At 41.2% G+C, this 15,164-nt stretch overlaps 1 protein-coding gene across 1 annotated transcript; it reads left to right on the forward strand.

The window, feature by feature from the left end:
• Nucleotides 1-273: 273 nt before the first annotated feature.
• Nucleotides 274-15,123, forward strand: ubr1 (ubiquitin protein ligase E3 component n-recognin 1). Its single transcript, XM_022750670.1, has 47 exons — nt 274-318; nt 1,082-1,341; nt 2,411-2,489; nt 2,932-3,042; nt 4,300-4,427; nt 4,510-4,648; nt 4,780-4,842; nt 4,978-5,101; nt 5,214-5,321; nt 5,407-5,495; nt 5,580-5,678; nt 5,807-5,964; nt 6,055-6,154; nt 6,250-6,378; nt 6,481-6,661; nt 6,751-6,803; nt 6,890-7,000; nt 7,110-7,175; nt 7,285-7,386; nt 7,474-7,537; nt 7,625-7,749; nt 7,837-7,889; nt 7,974-8,076; nt 8,169-8,217; nt 8,341-8,495; nt 8,594-8,693; nt 8,782-8,885; nt 8,983-9,063; nt 9,401-9,582; nt 9,688-9,896; nt 10,011-10,110; nt 10,244-10,396; nt 10,492-10,592; nt 10,885-10,987; nt 11,070-11,218; nt 11,308-11,363; nt 11,453-11,549; nt 11,656-11,723; nt 11,985-12,132; nt 12,278-12,365; nt 13,071-13,207; nt 13,294-13,402; nt 13,506-13,562; nt 13,654-13,731; nt 13,829-13,999; nt 14,139-14,240; nt 14,860-15,123. Exons 1-47 carry the CDS (start codon nt 274-276, stop codon nt 14,999-15,001), a joined length of 5,229 nt encoding a protein of 1,742 aa, XP_022606391.1. The 3' UTR covers nt 15,002-15,123.
• The last annotated feature ends 41 nt before the right edge of the window (nt 15,124-15,164 follow it).

Consider the following 15,164-nt stretch of genomic DNA (forward strand, 5'->3'; position numbering starts at 1 on the left):
CTTAAATCGTACCACCTTGTATCACCAGAGGGCGATACAGAGATTTTTTTTTTGTTTATAAAATGTTTATTTTGACAAGAGACATCTTCCTAATAGAAAAAAACGGACAGATTATCAAATAAGTGTCTTATTTGATCAACAGACTAAAGTGTGAGCGCTTACCTACACATAAATATGCCTGACTATTTCAATTATGGTCTAATAGCGTCGCAAAAGGCTTTGATTACAAGGGGAATAGTCTCCTAGCGACACCTTCTTTACGGCAAATGGAATATGGCGGAGGGTGAGAAATCCCCAGACGGACTGGAGCTCAGCAAGGTAAGATTTTTAAAGTGCTAATACAGCTGACAGTGTTTACTGTGGCTTAGGGACAAAATGCTAAAGTATAATGTGTTAGTTCCTTTGTACAATACGGGTTGATGGCGCAGTCAAAGGATGTAATACTGACCAAGCTAGCAGTCGTGGCTAGCTAGCTCCTGTGCTAGCTATCTAAATGGTTAAAATGTATCTGCAAATGCTACAATATGTACTGCTCACCAACAGTGAGTGTTTGCCCCTGGCTTTGGAGTCAGCACGTATCTTAGTTGACAAGGCAGTCGGGGAAAATGTGGTAGCGTTCCCCGAAGTGTGTCAATCTCCATCCGGTGGTATTTTGGTGGTCGCTTTTGTCCAAAGCGCCTCAGCATGAGTTGAACATGAGTTGGCTGTGAGTTTAAAAAATTTTTCATCATCATGGCTCCAACTTTTCGGCCCTCAAACTCTTGTTGCGTTGTGTCAGTCATAAAATATGGTCCAACGTTATATTGAAAGTGAAACTGACTTATCTAGATATGGTTTTATCAACGTTTATTATTTACACTTTGGCACTCGTGGGGAAATTGACTTGATGCGTATATTTTCACATACACTTATACCAATATTATAAGTTTCAATTGATCAGTGAACATGATGATGTATTGCTAAAGGTAAATATTTATCAGCACATCAATGAGAATAGTGGCTAATCTATGTGGTTGTGTGTCAGTTGGTGGATATGTGAGTCACTGATAAACAAGTCATGCTCTTCTCTGTCGTCCTGCAGAAATGGCTGGAGGCTGCAGACAGCAGGGCGGAGCTGCTCCGCTACCTGAAGGAGCAGGTGCCTCAGATCTTCTGCCTGAGGAAAGAGTTCAGCCCTCAGGAGGAAGAGGATCTCATGCAGAGCCGACTCCTCTATCCCTTGGAGTGTTTCTTGTTTGGAGAAGATCCTCAGGAGGGTCTGGAGAAGCTCAAACAGGGTAGCACCTCCTCCCAGCTCTGTGGACGAGTCTTCAAAGAGGGAGAGACTGTCTACTCCTGCAGGTCTGAGTAGACCCTCTGATGCTCTGTAATAAATAAGTTGTAACCACAATAGTAATAGTAGTTATGATAAAATACTAAATATTTATTTCATCTTGTTAGTAATTTTGAGTACTGGCTGATCAATGTTGAGATGTACGTCAAAAATTATTGTTTTCATTGTTACTAGAAATTAAGCATGAAATAGGAATCTATAAAAAATATTTGAAGCCTATAACACTCACCCCCAATAGACTCTGTGGTTATACTGGATGAGTTATAAAGCTACAGCATTCTAAGACAGGAACATATTTACATGGAGGCTATTTGATATCATTAAATGCTTCTAGTGAGAATAGTTTGGCCTCAATAGGTTTTAGCTCTACAATTATCTAATTACACATCAACACCACAGTATTTAGGCTAAGTGTTAGAAATGAATAGTTAATGAGTAGACTCTCTCAGGTTTCAGGTTTCAATATGGGACAGTGCGTGAGTGGACCTTAATGATGTGAAATTCCATATCACTCACATAAATGTATACATCTGCTTGTTTGTTAGTTTTGCAACATGGCACCCCTGGGTGTCGATATGCTTTAGGACAAAAAATCTTAATAACTTGACGAATACAAAAAATATACTTTAACATAACAGTGATGAGTAACTTTAAAATAACTTGAGGAATAAAATTAAAGGGTCTCAGTTTCTGTGTGCATGTTACCTCAAATAAACTCAAGGTTGTTATTACAATAAACACATAGAGACACTATAAACAGGAACATTTAATATATAATGGGACAAGTATATGTTTGCCATTGTCTGAAATAAATTCTATGAAAATATAATCAATATAATATACAGCCAATGGCGAGTGAGTCAGTATCAACACAAAATACAAATAAAGTTCACATGCTCATCAAGTTTACACTGTGGATGTTTACACTGAAAAAGTCTAGGAGAGCTCAGTGTGCAGTTTGGTACGATGGCAACCAGCTATAGTTTAGATAATTAGAGTGGCATCTTTAACCTCAGATAATACATTTTACTTGACATTTGCTCAATCAGGTAACCAGTCCCTTTGTACTTATTGCAGGGATTGTGCTATAGATCCCACTTGTGTCCTGTGCATGGATTGCTTCCAGGATAGTGTGCACAAAAGCCATCGTTACAAGGTTGGTGTCAATACATGTATTTTTCCATCTTTAATGAAATCTTATTTAACATGTTTTATTTGAGTACATGAATGAGTCAGCTTGTCTCCCCTTGAATAATTAGGAATGAGTTGAATAGAAAATTGCTCAGCATTGGATTTCTGTTCTGAGATCTGATATTTCTGTATGGGCCCACGCATACTGATGCATCCTTACCTTTCCCTTGTATGGGCTCTGTGATTCACTTCTGTGCACAGTGTGTTATAATGCCAACTTGATTAGCCTCATGCATGCCTCTTAAACTTTGGGGAAACGACAACATATTTTAGATGCACCAAGATCAATGTTTGATTATTTCTAAATCATTATAGGCCAAATTGCACAATATTGCATTCCCACAACTACAGCAGTTGTATAACTTAATTGCTGACAGTGACAGTACAGTATGTGCGTTTTTTCCCAGATGCACGCGTCATCAGGCGGGGGGTTCTGTGATTGTGGGGATGTAGAAGCTTGGAAGATCGGCCCCTGTTGCTCCAAACACGACCCAGGGGCAGCCACTGCCATGGTAACGGTGAGTTACATAATAGAGCGGAAAGAGGGATGTGGGAGGGGCGTACTTGTCCCATTCTGTGTCAATGTACCCCGGAATGCTTATTTTCCCATCTTAGTCGTGGATGCTGCTCTCTTGGCTGTGGCTTTGGCTCCGGAAATGAGAAAGAAAAGCACTGCACCAATTGAGAAAATTTATAACTAGGTTAAGAGATTTGGGAGGGTGATTGAGTGTGAGTAACCTCGAGGAAAAGAGTTGTGGGTGAGACTGGTTGAAAGCAGCCTTTCTTCAGTAGCTTAAATCCTGCTGAATTGTGCAAGGATGAATTCAGTTTACACCTCACTGCTGCTGGGACACATCGTGATGATTGGTTTTTCAGCAGTTGTTTGTCTGGCCTTTCTTTGCTGAACACAGTGTTTGGGCTTTCCTCTGATAAGATCGTGCTTGGGGGGGCTTTGAGCGGACATGCAGCTTGATGGCTCTGTTCCTTTTTCCATAAACAGCAGGTGCTTCTATTAACAGAGATATCACTGGCCCATCTCTGGCAGGTTGCTTTGTGTTTTCTACATCAGATCTAAACCTATGCTTAACAAGCAGTGACACATCACATGACCATAATAGTATCTCCACACTGAACATGAAAACCCATCATGCTGTTTCAGACCACTCACTTCTAGTTTAGATCGCGGTAGATTCCAGCGCTTGTTCTCACACAGCGGTGTGACGATGAGTCTGGTGTAAATACACAGACTCACTGTATGTTTTGTTTAGTTTGTATGTTAACTGTCAGGCATTTGTATGAAATACTTGGCTGCTATGTAGAATGTTTGTTCTCAGGGGATTTGATTAATGTCACCAGGCCAGCTGTCTGTTTTACTCATATTAAGCAAAATATTTAGACCAGTTTCCTGTCACATTATAGAGTTACTACTGGTTACACAGGAAGTCGAGAATTAGTAAATGTTATTACAGAAAGCTTTTTCCATGTCAGATTGGCTCCAGTTTCTGTAATGATGCATATTTGTGTTGAAGATGCTTTTTTGTCCTCATCTTGGAAAGTTACTGTATTAAGAAATACACTATGAAATTTAACTTACAGAAACATCACTCCAGGTTCAGTATTGATGTCACTAACAACTAACAATTTGTTGTTCGAAAATGTGAGAAATGTTCCTGATATGTCAAAGACAGTATTTCAAGTATGTTATTTCTGGAACAAGACACCTCCTGAGAATGTTCAACAATGTGAGTCCTGTGTTATTCTCTCATTTTGTGCAGGATGAGTGTGCGTTGGAGCCTGAGTTATATGAGCGTGCTGAGAAGCTGCTCCGGGTTCTGCTGCACTACGTCACAGATTTCTTGGTGTGGGAGGAGAGCTTTGACCTATCAGCTGAACTCCAGCCCCGGTATGGCCTGTTAGATCCCATGCAAATGCATAGATCCATATGCAAAGCTTTCCTTTAACAGTGTATTTCTCCATCCATGCAGACAAAAAGACAATGCATACTACTGTGTACTGTACAATGATGAGCACCACTCGTACGACCATGTGATCTACACCCTGCAGCGTTCTGTTAACTGTGATCAGGCTGAAGCACAGACACACACAGCACTTATTGATAAAGAGGTACTTTTGGTTTTATCTGTTTTCTTTACACTACTATCAAAAGGAAATTAATTTGAATCAGTTCCCATAATTGCACTCATCCTATCACTTGCAGATTACCCTACTATGTATTATTCTTCACTGTTGCACAGGGTCGGCGTGCAGTAAAGAGAGGACCCCTTCGTTCCTGCCAGCAAGCAAAAGACCTTATCAGGGTAATTACCAGCCACTGACTCTACACCTATTTAAACATTCATTTAGAAATTGATGATCTTTACCCTTGAACCTGAGATCATTGTACAGTTTTGCACATCTCGATGAACTATAACTCTTTCACTGCTTTTTTGCAGTCCAACTCTGAGCACATTTCCCTGCAGCCTCTGCGTGTGGAGATCCTTCACGCAGCAGTAATGGCTCATCAGACCTTTGCTCTGCGGCTCGGCTCCTGGTTCCAAAAGATCATCAGTTACTCAGGTGCTGCCATCGTTGTCAACACCATGTTACACATATCTACACCTTACTGTTAAGTTGTACATATTACCTTGAATGTTATGTGACTGTGTACCGCGCGTGTTTCTTTGTGCAGCTGGCTTCAGGCAGGCCTTCTGTCAGGTGGCACTCGAGCCAAACACAGATGGAGACCATCCTTGTCTCATCAGCAGACTCATGCTGCACGATGCCAAGATGTACAAAGGCAAGTTGATCTTTGATTGTAGTAGATTAATCTAAACTCAGTTCCTTATGACACTAACGTGACATTTTATTCTTGTTTTCTAAAGGAGCTCGCAAGATAGTACATGATCTGATTTTCTGTAGCATGCTAATGGAGACAGAGTCTAAGAGGCTTTTTGCAATTGAGTTTACAAAGGTAAAAAAAAAAATCAATACTTTAAAAACCTTTTCTCAGTTTTTAATACTTAAATTAATATATTTCCCATCTTTGTCTTTTCAGCACTATAAGCAGCTACAGAAGGACTTCATCCATGATGACCATGAGAGGAGCATATCCATCACTGCTCTGTCTGTTCAGATCTTCACTGTACCCACACTGGTAAGTCTTGTTTCCCATATATGTGGATACTGTATTATAGTGTTAGTATGGCACATCATTAATATTTTTACTTCTTTGTGAAGACAGTTTGTGTCTGTACCATCACTTAACATCGATCTCTTCTCTAGGCCAGACAGTTGATTGAAGAAGGAAATGTCATTAAGGTGGTAGTTGATACCGTTATGGAATTGCTGCATGAACATCTGGATGACAGCAATCGTTTCTTCTTCCTGGGTTACAACTCAGACAAGTTCTCACGCATCCAGGTCATCTTCCACGACCTCAGGTGATTAAACAGGCTGGAGTTTTAACTAATTATTTAATCTTAACTTTCTTGATCTTCATCTGTCAAAGATGTAACCTCTGTCTCTCTCAGGTATATTCTGATCAGTAAACCCTCAATATGGACTGAAGAGCTGCGGAGACAGTTCTTAGAGGGATTCAAAGTCTTTCTTGGGCTTCTCAAATGCATGCAGGTAATGATTGTCCAGACCCTGATTCATTCTTCTAACATGTAATAGCAAAAAACATCAAGTTATGGTGACCCTTTCTCTTTCACTTTCCTTATCAGGGTATGGAGGAGGTGAAGCGCCAGTTTGGACAACACATCGCAGTAGAACCAGAATGGGAAGCCGGCTTTTCTCTTCAGATCCAGCTGCGCCATATTCTTGCTATGTTTCAGGACTGGTGTTCCTCTGATGTGAGTTGTTGTGTTATTTGTACATCAAACGATAAAGTTATCCCACAGCTGAAGGGATTGTAACCATCAAACCCCCTTACAAGCTTATGTCTGCCCCTTCAGGACGAGATCTTGCTGCTCACATTTAAAGAGTGTCACGAATTCCTGATGCAGTGCAATAATCAGTCCTTCAGAAAGGAGGCCACTGACTACTACATGTGCAAGCACATCCTCCATGTTCGTCCGTACAAAGTGTCTCAGGAGCCTGTCAGCATACATCTGCCCATCTCCAGGCTTCTGGCTGGTAGGAGAACTAATATTGTAGACTCAGTAAATTATTCGTATTATTTCTGTAAACTGTGAACTTACTACTCTGTATATTCTGATCCACAGGCCTGTATGTACTTCTGTGCAAAACAGGGGCAATTGAACATTTGGACAATCCTGTAAGTGACAGCACCTACAGCATTGAATGAATAGTATTAATTGTCACTGCTGACATAAGAGAATAATATTTTTCCCTCTGTTGCAGGAGAGTTATGACTACATGCAGCTGGCGGAGCATCCTCTACGCTGTGTGGTGCTGGCTGCTCAGGTCTCAGCCGAAATGTGGCGGAGAAATGGGCTTTCATTGGTCAGCCAGGTATGCTACTTTCTTTGGATGCACAAGGTGTTATTTTCATTCTGCTTTCTGTTATTATTTCTTCAGTTGATAAATTACAACTAAAGTAATTGTTGTTTCACATGATCAGGTCTACTACTACCAGGATGTGAAATGCAGGGAAGAGATGTATGACAAGGACATCCTCATGCTTCAGGTTGGTGGCAATCATTTTCTCCTGCTATTGCACTTCACAGTTTTTGAATATGTACAAACGCAATATGGTGACATGTGACCCTCACCACAATTTTTTTTTTTTTTTATAGATAACTGCTTCAAAAATGGACCCCAACCACTTCCTCATGCTCATCTTGTTGAGATTCGAGCTCTTTGATTATTTTAATGGGAGTTGTTCAAGCAAGGACCAGGTAAGTAACACCTCAATATTTATTCAGAAAAAAAAACTTGTACCGTCAAATGTTGCCCTTATTAATGAAATGCAACTAATTTTACAGGACGAGCTGACCCAGTGGAATCGACTGACAGAAGAGATGCTGTACCTCCTGATCATCATCGTTGGTGCAGTGTCAAATTCTACTAATCATACATGGTAACTGAGTGAAATATGAACCACACTGTAGTGTCTCATCAGCGTTGTGTTTCCAGGTGAGCGCTATGTCCCGGGGATCAGTCAGGTGACCAGAGAGGATGTGACAATGAGGGAGGTTGTCCACCTGTTGTGCATTGAGCCCATGGCTCATAGCAGTCTGGTCAAAGGCCTGCCAGAGAATGTAAGTTGTGTGATGACATATCTCTAAATGATGAGTTTTCATTCGAGAAGGACAATTACAAACTAATATCAAATGTTTTCTTTGTAGGAAAGCCATGAAACAGGCCTGGAGACAGTCATTACCAAAGTTTCCACCTTCAAGTATGTAAAGACCGTGAAACAAGTCATGAGTGTTATCTTGACAATAATGTTTGCGTGGGTTTAATCTGTGTCTTCTGCTTTTAGGAAACCAGGAGTATCAGGACACGGACTATATGAAGTAAAAAAAGAGCGTCTGGTAGAATTCAACCCTTTCTTCTACCATTATTCCAGATCCCAGCATAGCAAGGTAACGCAATGTGTCATCACCAGTCTTACATTTAATTGTCACAACTTCTGTTCAATATCCATCAGTTCATTCTTATTTTTCACTTGTTGTAGGCAGAAGAGTCTCAGAAGAAGAGGAGGTCTCAGGAGGGCAATGATAAAGGTGACCAACATCTTTGTTCTGCACAGGCCTCTGTCTTGCTCCTTGGTGTGATGAAATTCTCCACTCTGGTTTGTAATGAATCAGCTCTAATGACATTCCTTTTGTTTGTTATTTTGTTCCCAGCTCTTCGTCCTCCGGTGCCCCCAGCCTTCTGCCCGGCTTTCTCCAACATAGTGCGTCTGTTCTGCTGTGACATTATCATCCACATCCTGAGACGCGTCCTCCAGAGAGCTGCAGAGGACCAGGCAACTCACTGGACAGAAGCCATGATCCAGAGGGTACACATGACATCCAACTTTACAGCCTTTACCCTGCTCTACTTTACTGTTTGTCTCTCAGGAAGACTTGTAATAACACGCATACCTTTACCACACAGGCCCTGCACCTGATTGGTCAGGCATTGCTTGAAGAGAAAACACAGCTTGAGGACAGGACTGTAGAAGAAGTGACCTTTGATTTCAGCCTTAAGGCTCGCAGTGAGTAAAAACCAGTTATCATAGTTCTCGAATGTAATTGCTAGATTCTGGGATTTTTGTGGGATGAATGTCTCTTGTTCTCTTCCAGGGATTGGTTCAGAGCATGGCAAGTCAGTGTTCCTCTTGTTGTCGAAAATTAAGGCTCTTCCTTCCCTTGAAGCTCAGAAAGACATGGTGAAATGGGTCCTACAGGTAGGATATTTTTGTCATATATATATATATATGTATCATTAAATATTAATTATCAGCTTTTTGGACTGACATTTATTTTGCAATGTTTTTCTTCTAGATGTTTGAGATTGTCAAGTGCCTTAGAGAGAAGTCCAGTCCAACAGCTTCCATGAGTGTGGAGACAACCAAGCCAGAAGAGGTAAAAAAACAAAACAAAACAATGAATGATAATTGTGAAACATTTGCAATTTCATGTAATATATATACATTTATGTTGCCACCTGTTAGTGAATATTCTTCCTTAGAGACAAATAATAATAATAATAATATCATTGTTTTGATTAATAATAATAATATTAATAATAATAATGATAATAATAATGATAAATCTTCACTGATCAAAGTCTTACTCATGAAGCAATACAATGAAACACCAGATTCTCTGTGTTTAAACAAGACACTCAACATTTCAGAAACTCAACTGCATTCATGATACTGAGAAATCCTGTCCTCTGACTTGTTTTTGATTGGTCCAGAGCGCTCAGGACAAAGAAAAAGCCGAGCGGAAAAGGAAGGCAGAGGCAGCCAAACTCCACCGTCAGAAGATTATGGCCCAAATGTCAGCAATGCAGAAGAACTTCATTGAGTCAAACAAGATGCTGTACGACAACATGCCTGACAGTGGGACACAGGGAGAGCCTGTTACAACAAGTGATAGGTGAGCAGAGCCATTGCAACAACACTATGGGTTTGTTTTGAAGACTAGAGGTGAAGATCTATATGAAATTAATTCCATTAATTCTGTTTCTGTTTATTTCTCTAGCTGTGCCATGGAGCAGAGGGAGCTGTGTGTAGCCGTTGGGCCCCACCGAGGGTCAACCCCGGCTGAGAGGGAGGTGCTGACCTGTATTCTTTGCCAGGAGGAGCAGGAGGTAGTGGCTCAGGCTCCAGCCATGGTACTGACTGCGTGTGTCCAGAGGTCCACAGTGCTGACACAGTGCAGAGGAAAGATACTGACCAACAGAGCAGATGGTCAGTCTCCATTCAGCAAACCTTTCATTTAACTAGTGGCAGCTACAGGTTCATGGGTAAAAGTCTGTATCAGATTCATATGACTCATATGTTCATTGTATTTATCCCTTAAAGGGCCAGGGACATCATATCCCCTCCTCATGCCGCCTGAACTGGCAGTGGGGACCCACACTGGCAGCTGCGGACATGTCATGCATGCCACATGTTGGCAGAAGTGAGTCATTACAAGAACAAATTTGGCCATTTTTACCATTTTGACAGTACTCTTCTGATATTTTATGTAGTCCACTAGAACGCAGCATTGACAGTTAATTTGCCAATTACGTGTTATTCTCTGCATTTTTCAGATATTTTGAGGCAGTCCAGAATACGACCAGGAACCGTCTCCACGCTGAGCTGATCATTGACCTGGAGAATGGGGAGTACCTGTGTCCCCTGTGCAAGTCTCTGTGCAATACTGTTGTCCCTCTCATCCCGTTGGAACCACTAATGTTTAACTAGTAAGTCCATTCCACCTTCTTCAGGCCAATCTGTAACGGACTGTTGGTTGTACAAATGTTCAGAAGTAATTTAAGTGTCTATGTCCTACGTGTAGTGAGAATGCAGAGATAATTGGACAGCATTTAACCATGCCTCGCTGGATCCAGATCCTCTCTGCTAGGATTAAAGGACTCAAGTCAGTCACTCAGGATAATGGTAAGAAGACATACTGAGCATACAGTAATTGCATCTTGTCATCTGGGTGAACAGCAGTGGCAAAGGAAAAGGCATTGCCGTACATGGCATTGGTGTTGTGTGTTGGATGTTTCAGGTTCAGATACCGCTCGATAACTTTGCTATTTGGTTTAATCACTTCTACTGCTTCAGTAATTATTTATCAGAGTACCATCAAATGTCATTATGCCTATTTGTTTGTAATGTGTGAGACTCTGGTAAAAAAAATCATGTAACCTGAGATAATTGATGGTTTTCATTTTCTCTCTTGCAGATTGCAACACAGAGGGCAATAGTGCTGATGGGGACGCGATGGCTCTGTGTGGAGAGGGCCAGCCAGACTTTAGATCCATTCTCAGCTATGGAGTACAAGAACCGTGAGTGAAACTGTCAGTTCCTGACTATAACTCAAGTATCTGTGTTTCCAGTTCTGAATTTTCTGCTGCTTGTTGTATGTAGGAGAAAGTTCTCAGACAGCATAGCAGAGATGCTGGTTGTGTGCGCCACCACGGTCCACAGGGTGGGACTGCAGACGGCGCCCAATGAGCTGTGTCCTCGTGTGCCCCTCATGGCCTGGAACACATGTGCCTTCACTATTCAGGCCATAGGTAAAAAATTGGCCTTTTCAGCGTCTCACTATCCCTTTGTCCCTTTTTCTTTTTGTAATACCTAAATTCCCATTTCTATGTCTCCACAGAAAACATATTGCAGGAAGGGGAGAAATCGCTCTTCGGGTCCTTACAAAACAGACAGGTTTGATGCCACATACCGACAACTGAACTGAACGACTGTCACATATTAGCAAATAATGATCATGTTTGTGAAATTCTCCTCTATTTTAGCTTGCAGGTCTAAAGGCAATAGTTCAGTTTTCAGCTTCCCAGAGACTTAAGAGCTCTCAGGCTGTAATCCAAAGGCACTTCACAGACATGCTGGGGGGTAGGTGGTCCATCTAAGCACACTCAAATCAACTCTCAATGTATGTATCAAATGGTTATGACTATAGACTTGTCCCAGTTGTTAAAACTGTGGTCTCTCTTCCCAGTCTTGCTGCCGGTCATGAGCAGAAAAAACACCCCGTCCCTCCTTGAGGTGGACTTCTTCCATCTTCTGGTAGGTCTCCTATAAAGGGAACTGCTCAGTTATGTGCTCGACCTCATCTCACATTACATTTAGTACATGTTACTATTATTAATGATATGTATGCATTCATGCTCTCAGTGATGGAAGTTGATGATGAAACATCATGATAGGGTTTTCATTTTGAAATTTTTTTTCAGTTTTTACTATAAATTTAAAAAAAGTTTATCCAAATAAAGACTCTGTATGTGAGAACCTTATAATAGTGTATGTAACGGATGTGTGTTTTGTCAGGTGGGGTTGGTGTTGTCTATACCCTCACTGTACCAGGAGGAGGCTGTAGACTTACAGCCGTCTGCTGTCAGCTCTGCCTACAACCACCTGCACATCTTGCATCTGGTCACCATGGCACACATACTACAGGTCCTCCTGTCCTCTACAGGTACGAACAGAAACAACCTCAACCATACAATCTGGTCGAACAATACCACTACTACTAACAGTCCTACTACCATTTTCTGAACTACGTCAGAATGCTGTATAATAATGAGGATGATTATGATGATTCATGATTCATTTCTGTGCAGATTTCAGTCCAGTAGCTGGTGGAGAGGAGACAGAGGAGGTGAGAGCAGCAGCAGAGCTCTACAATACGGTGTCACAACACACTGGAAGGTACATATTCAATTTTTTTTTATCTGCCAAAATACTGTACACAAGCAGAATTTTTGTTTTTAGTTTGACAAACGTATATGGTTAAGAAAATAAGTATAAATTAGTACGAGATCTGTGAATTATTTGAATTGCTTGTACAATTTCATTTCAGTTTATTTGGACAGTGGCATTAAGCTTAGAGTGGACCAGCATGTAAAATCTCCATGATGAAAGTTTATAAGGTGCACTCTCTCCCCTAATGAATGACAGAAAACAAAGCTATTGAAGCTACTGTTACAAATTACAAGCTAGATTTCCTGGAAGTTCAGTTTGACTGTTTCTCTTCCCTACAATCAGGAGAAAATTGTCCTTTTGAAAACCCTTAGTTCATAGCAGACATGAATGTCTGTCATTCTTTCTCTCATTCAGACTCTAAATTTCACTTCTTAATGAGGAAAAGAAAAATTAAACATTTTTAAACCTTTACCATTACTAATGCTGTCCATTTGGGGTCGAAGTTACGCCTCTTTTTTCAGTGAATCATATTCTCAGCTTTTACCTACAAAAATTCGATAATTCAGCCTGCTTCATAATAAAACCTGACAAGAATCAGCCTTGCCTGTTTGTAACCGAAACAAATTCCCACTCAGTGGGAGCAGACATTGCTCCTTTGTTCGCTGTTGTCTTCAGCTTGTTTGACCGATTGTTCTGTGTTTTCCTCGTCAGGCTGGTTCCAGATGTGTCTGGCAGCTCTGTGGCAGAAAGAGTGAGGAGAGGAATTGAACCTTTCCTGCGCTGTGCTGCTCTCTTTTTCAATTGCCTTACTGGTGTTCATCCTCCAGAGGAGCTTTTTAGTACTTCTGGTAGGTCAAAACAAAGTATTTTATCATCATAATGTACAGTCTGTGATGATACATGAACTCAAGCTGATGTTTTTTGCCTATTGCAGTTACCTCTCAAGGACAGATGGAGGCACTATGCAGTTACCTGGCACTACCCTCCAATGTGTTCCAGCTCTTCCAGGAGCACAGAGACACTGTTAATCCACTGATGCAGAGGTAGGTGATCAACATCAAGGCACGGTTAATGTATCTGATCAATGATGTTTTTGTATTTGCTGAAAAGGGGAGCAGTTTTATGACAATATTTTTTCTTTCATAGGTGGTGTGGGAGCCCAGCTATAACCAAAGCCCTGAAAGGCAAAATCCAGACAGTCAGGTAGACTTTTGGCTTTTGTATTAATTCAGCCCCACTTCTATTTTGTAATAAAAGCAAGTCCTTATAATTGATGAATAAACTCTTTCTCCAGATACCCCAGGGGAAGGAATCGTCTGATTGATCTTCCTGAGGATTACAGTGCTCTCCTCAATCAAGCCAGTCATTTTCAGTAAGAGGGGAATTTAAGTCAGTTCATTCACCATCTGTTAGAGGAAAATCTGCCGTAGATGATCAACCCGCTTGTCTCCTCTGCACTTTGTCCTCAGGTGTCCCAAGTCTACAGATGATGAGAGGAAGCACCCGACCCTGTGCCTGTTTTGTGGGGCCATGCTTTGCTCTCAGAGCTCCTGCTGTCTCAGTCAGCTGGATGGGGAAGATGTGGGAGCCTGCACCGCCCACGCTGCTACCTGTGGAGCTGGTGTGGGCATGTTCCTCAGGTGAGTCATCAATCCTGGGCTTTTGAGATTTTTTTTTTGTCAGTTCAAAAATATTTTTTTAACTTAATTATTTGACTTTGATTTTATTTGATGTCATTCTGTCTTGCATGACATGTGCTATATCATTTCATGTTGACAGGATAAGGGAGTGTGAAATTATTCTGATGGCCAGTAAGACTCGAGGGAGCACATACCCTGCTCCTTACCTGGATGATTATGGGGAGACTGATCCTCACCTGGTGTAAGAACCATTGCTGCATTGTTATTACTTTTAGCTCAGAATTGTAGATACGTCAATGTTGCCTCCGACAGGCAAAATGAGAAAACGTAGTTGCTGCAATTTTAATACTTCCTCCACCTGCAGATAGTGAGTGTTAGAGTTGCAGTTGTCTGAAGAACTTTAGTGTTTCTGTTATATACCTCTATATCACAATCTTTCAAAAGGAAATATTTAACTTTTGGCTCCACTGCATGTATATGACTATTATAGGTACTGGTTAGTTTGAGGATTAAGATTTTACATACAAAACATATGATGACCTTATAACCTATGAAGCATCGTTCTAGATAAACAAACCAGTTCATAACATTTTACTTAGTTACAATACCTCCTTCATATGAATGCATCAGTACTAGCAATACAATATTTAATGTCATAATGAGCACAGGGGCATAATGAGCACTTCTTTCGATACTTTAAATACATCCATAGCGCAGATTGTGACATCATCCAAGAATACTGTTACTGAAAATGTATAACTAACAAAAAAAAAAACAGTCATTTTGTCCCATTAAATATATTTTGTGTTCTTTTGGACAAACCCTTGAATCATTTAGGTTGTCTGTGTTTTAATTTCTAGAAGGGGCAATCCATTGCACCTGTGCCCAGAGCGCTACAGGAAGCTGAACCAGCTGTGGCAGCAGCACTGCATCTTGGAGGAAATCGCCCGCAGCCTGGAGGTGGTCAACGTGATGTTTGCCTTTGAGTGGCAGATGTTGTGATGATTGCTCCAGCTGTGGTGGCTGGGAAATAAAGAGCACAGCCATAGAGCACAGTCTGCTCCAGTGTTCCTGAGGCGAGCTTACACACACACACACACACACACACACACACACACACACACACAACAATGTCAAGTCAGGCCCACGGTGCGTGTGGTAGAGG

The sequence above is a fragment of the Seriola dumerili genome, unplaced genomic scaffold (genome assembly GCF_002260705.1).
Source record: "Seriola dumerili isolate Sdu_G_001 unplaced genomic scaffold, Sdu_1.0 BDQW01000149.1, whole genome shotgun sequence".
Taxonomy (NCBI): Eukaryota; Metazoa; Chordata; class Actinopteri; order Carangiformes; family Carangidae; genus Seriola; species Seriola dumerili.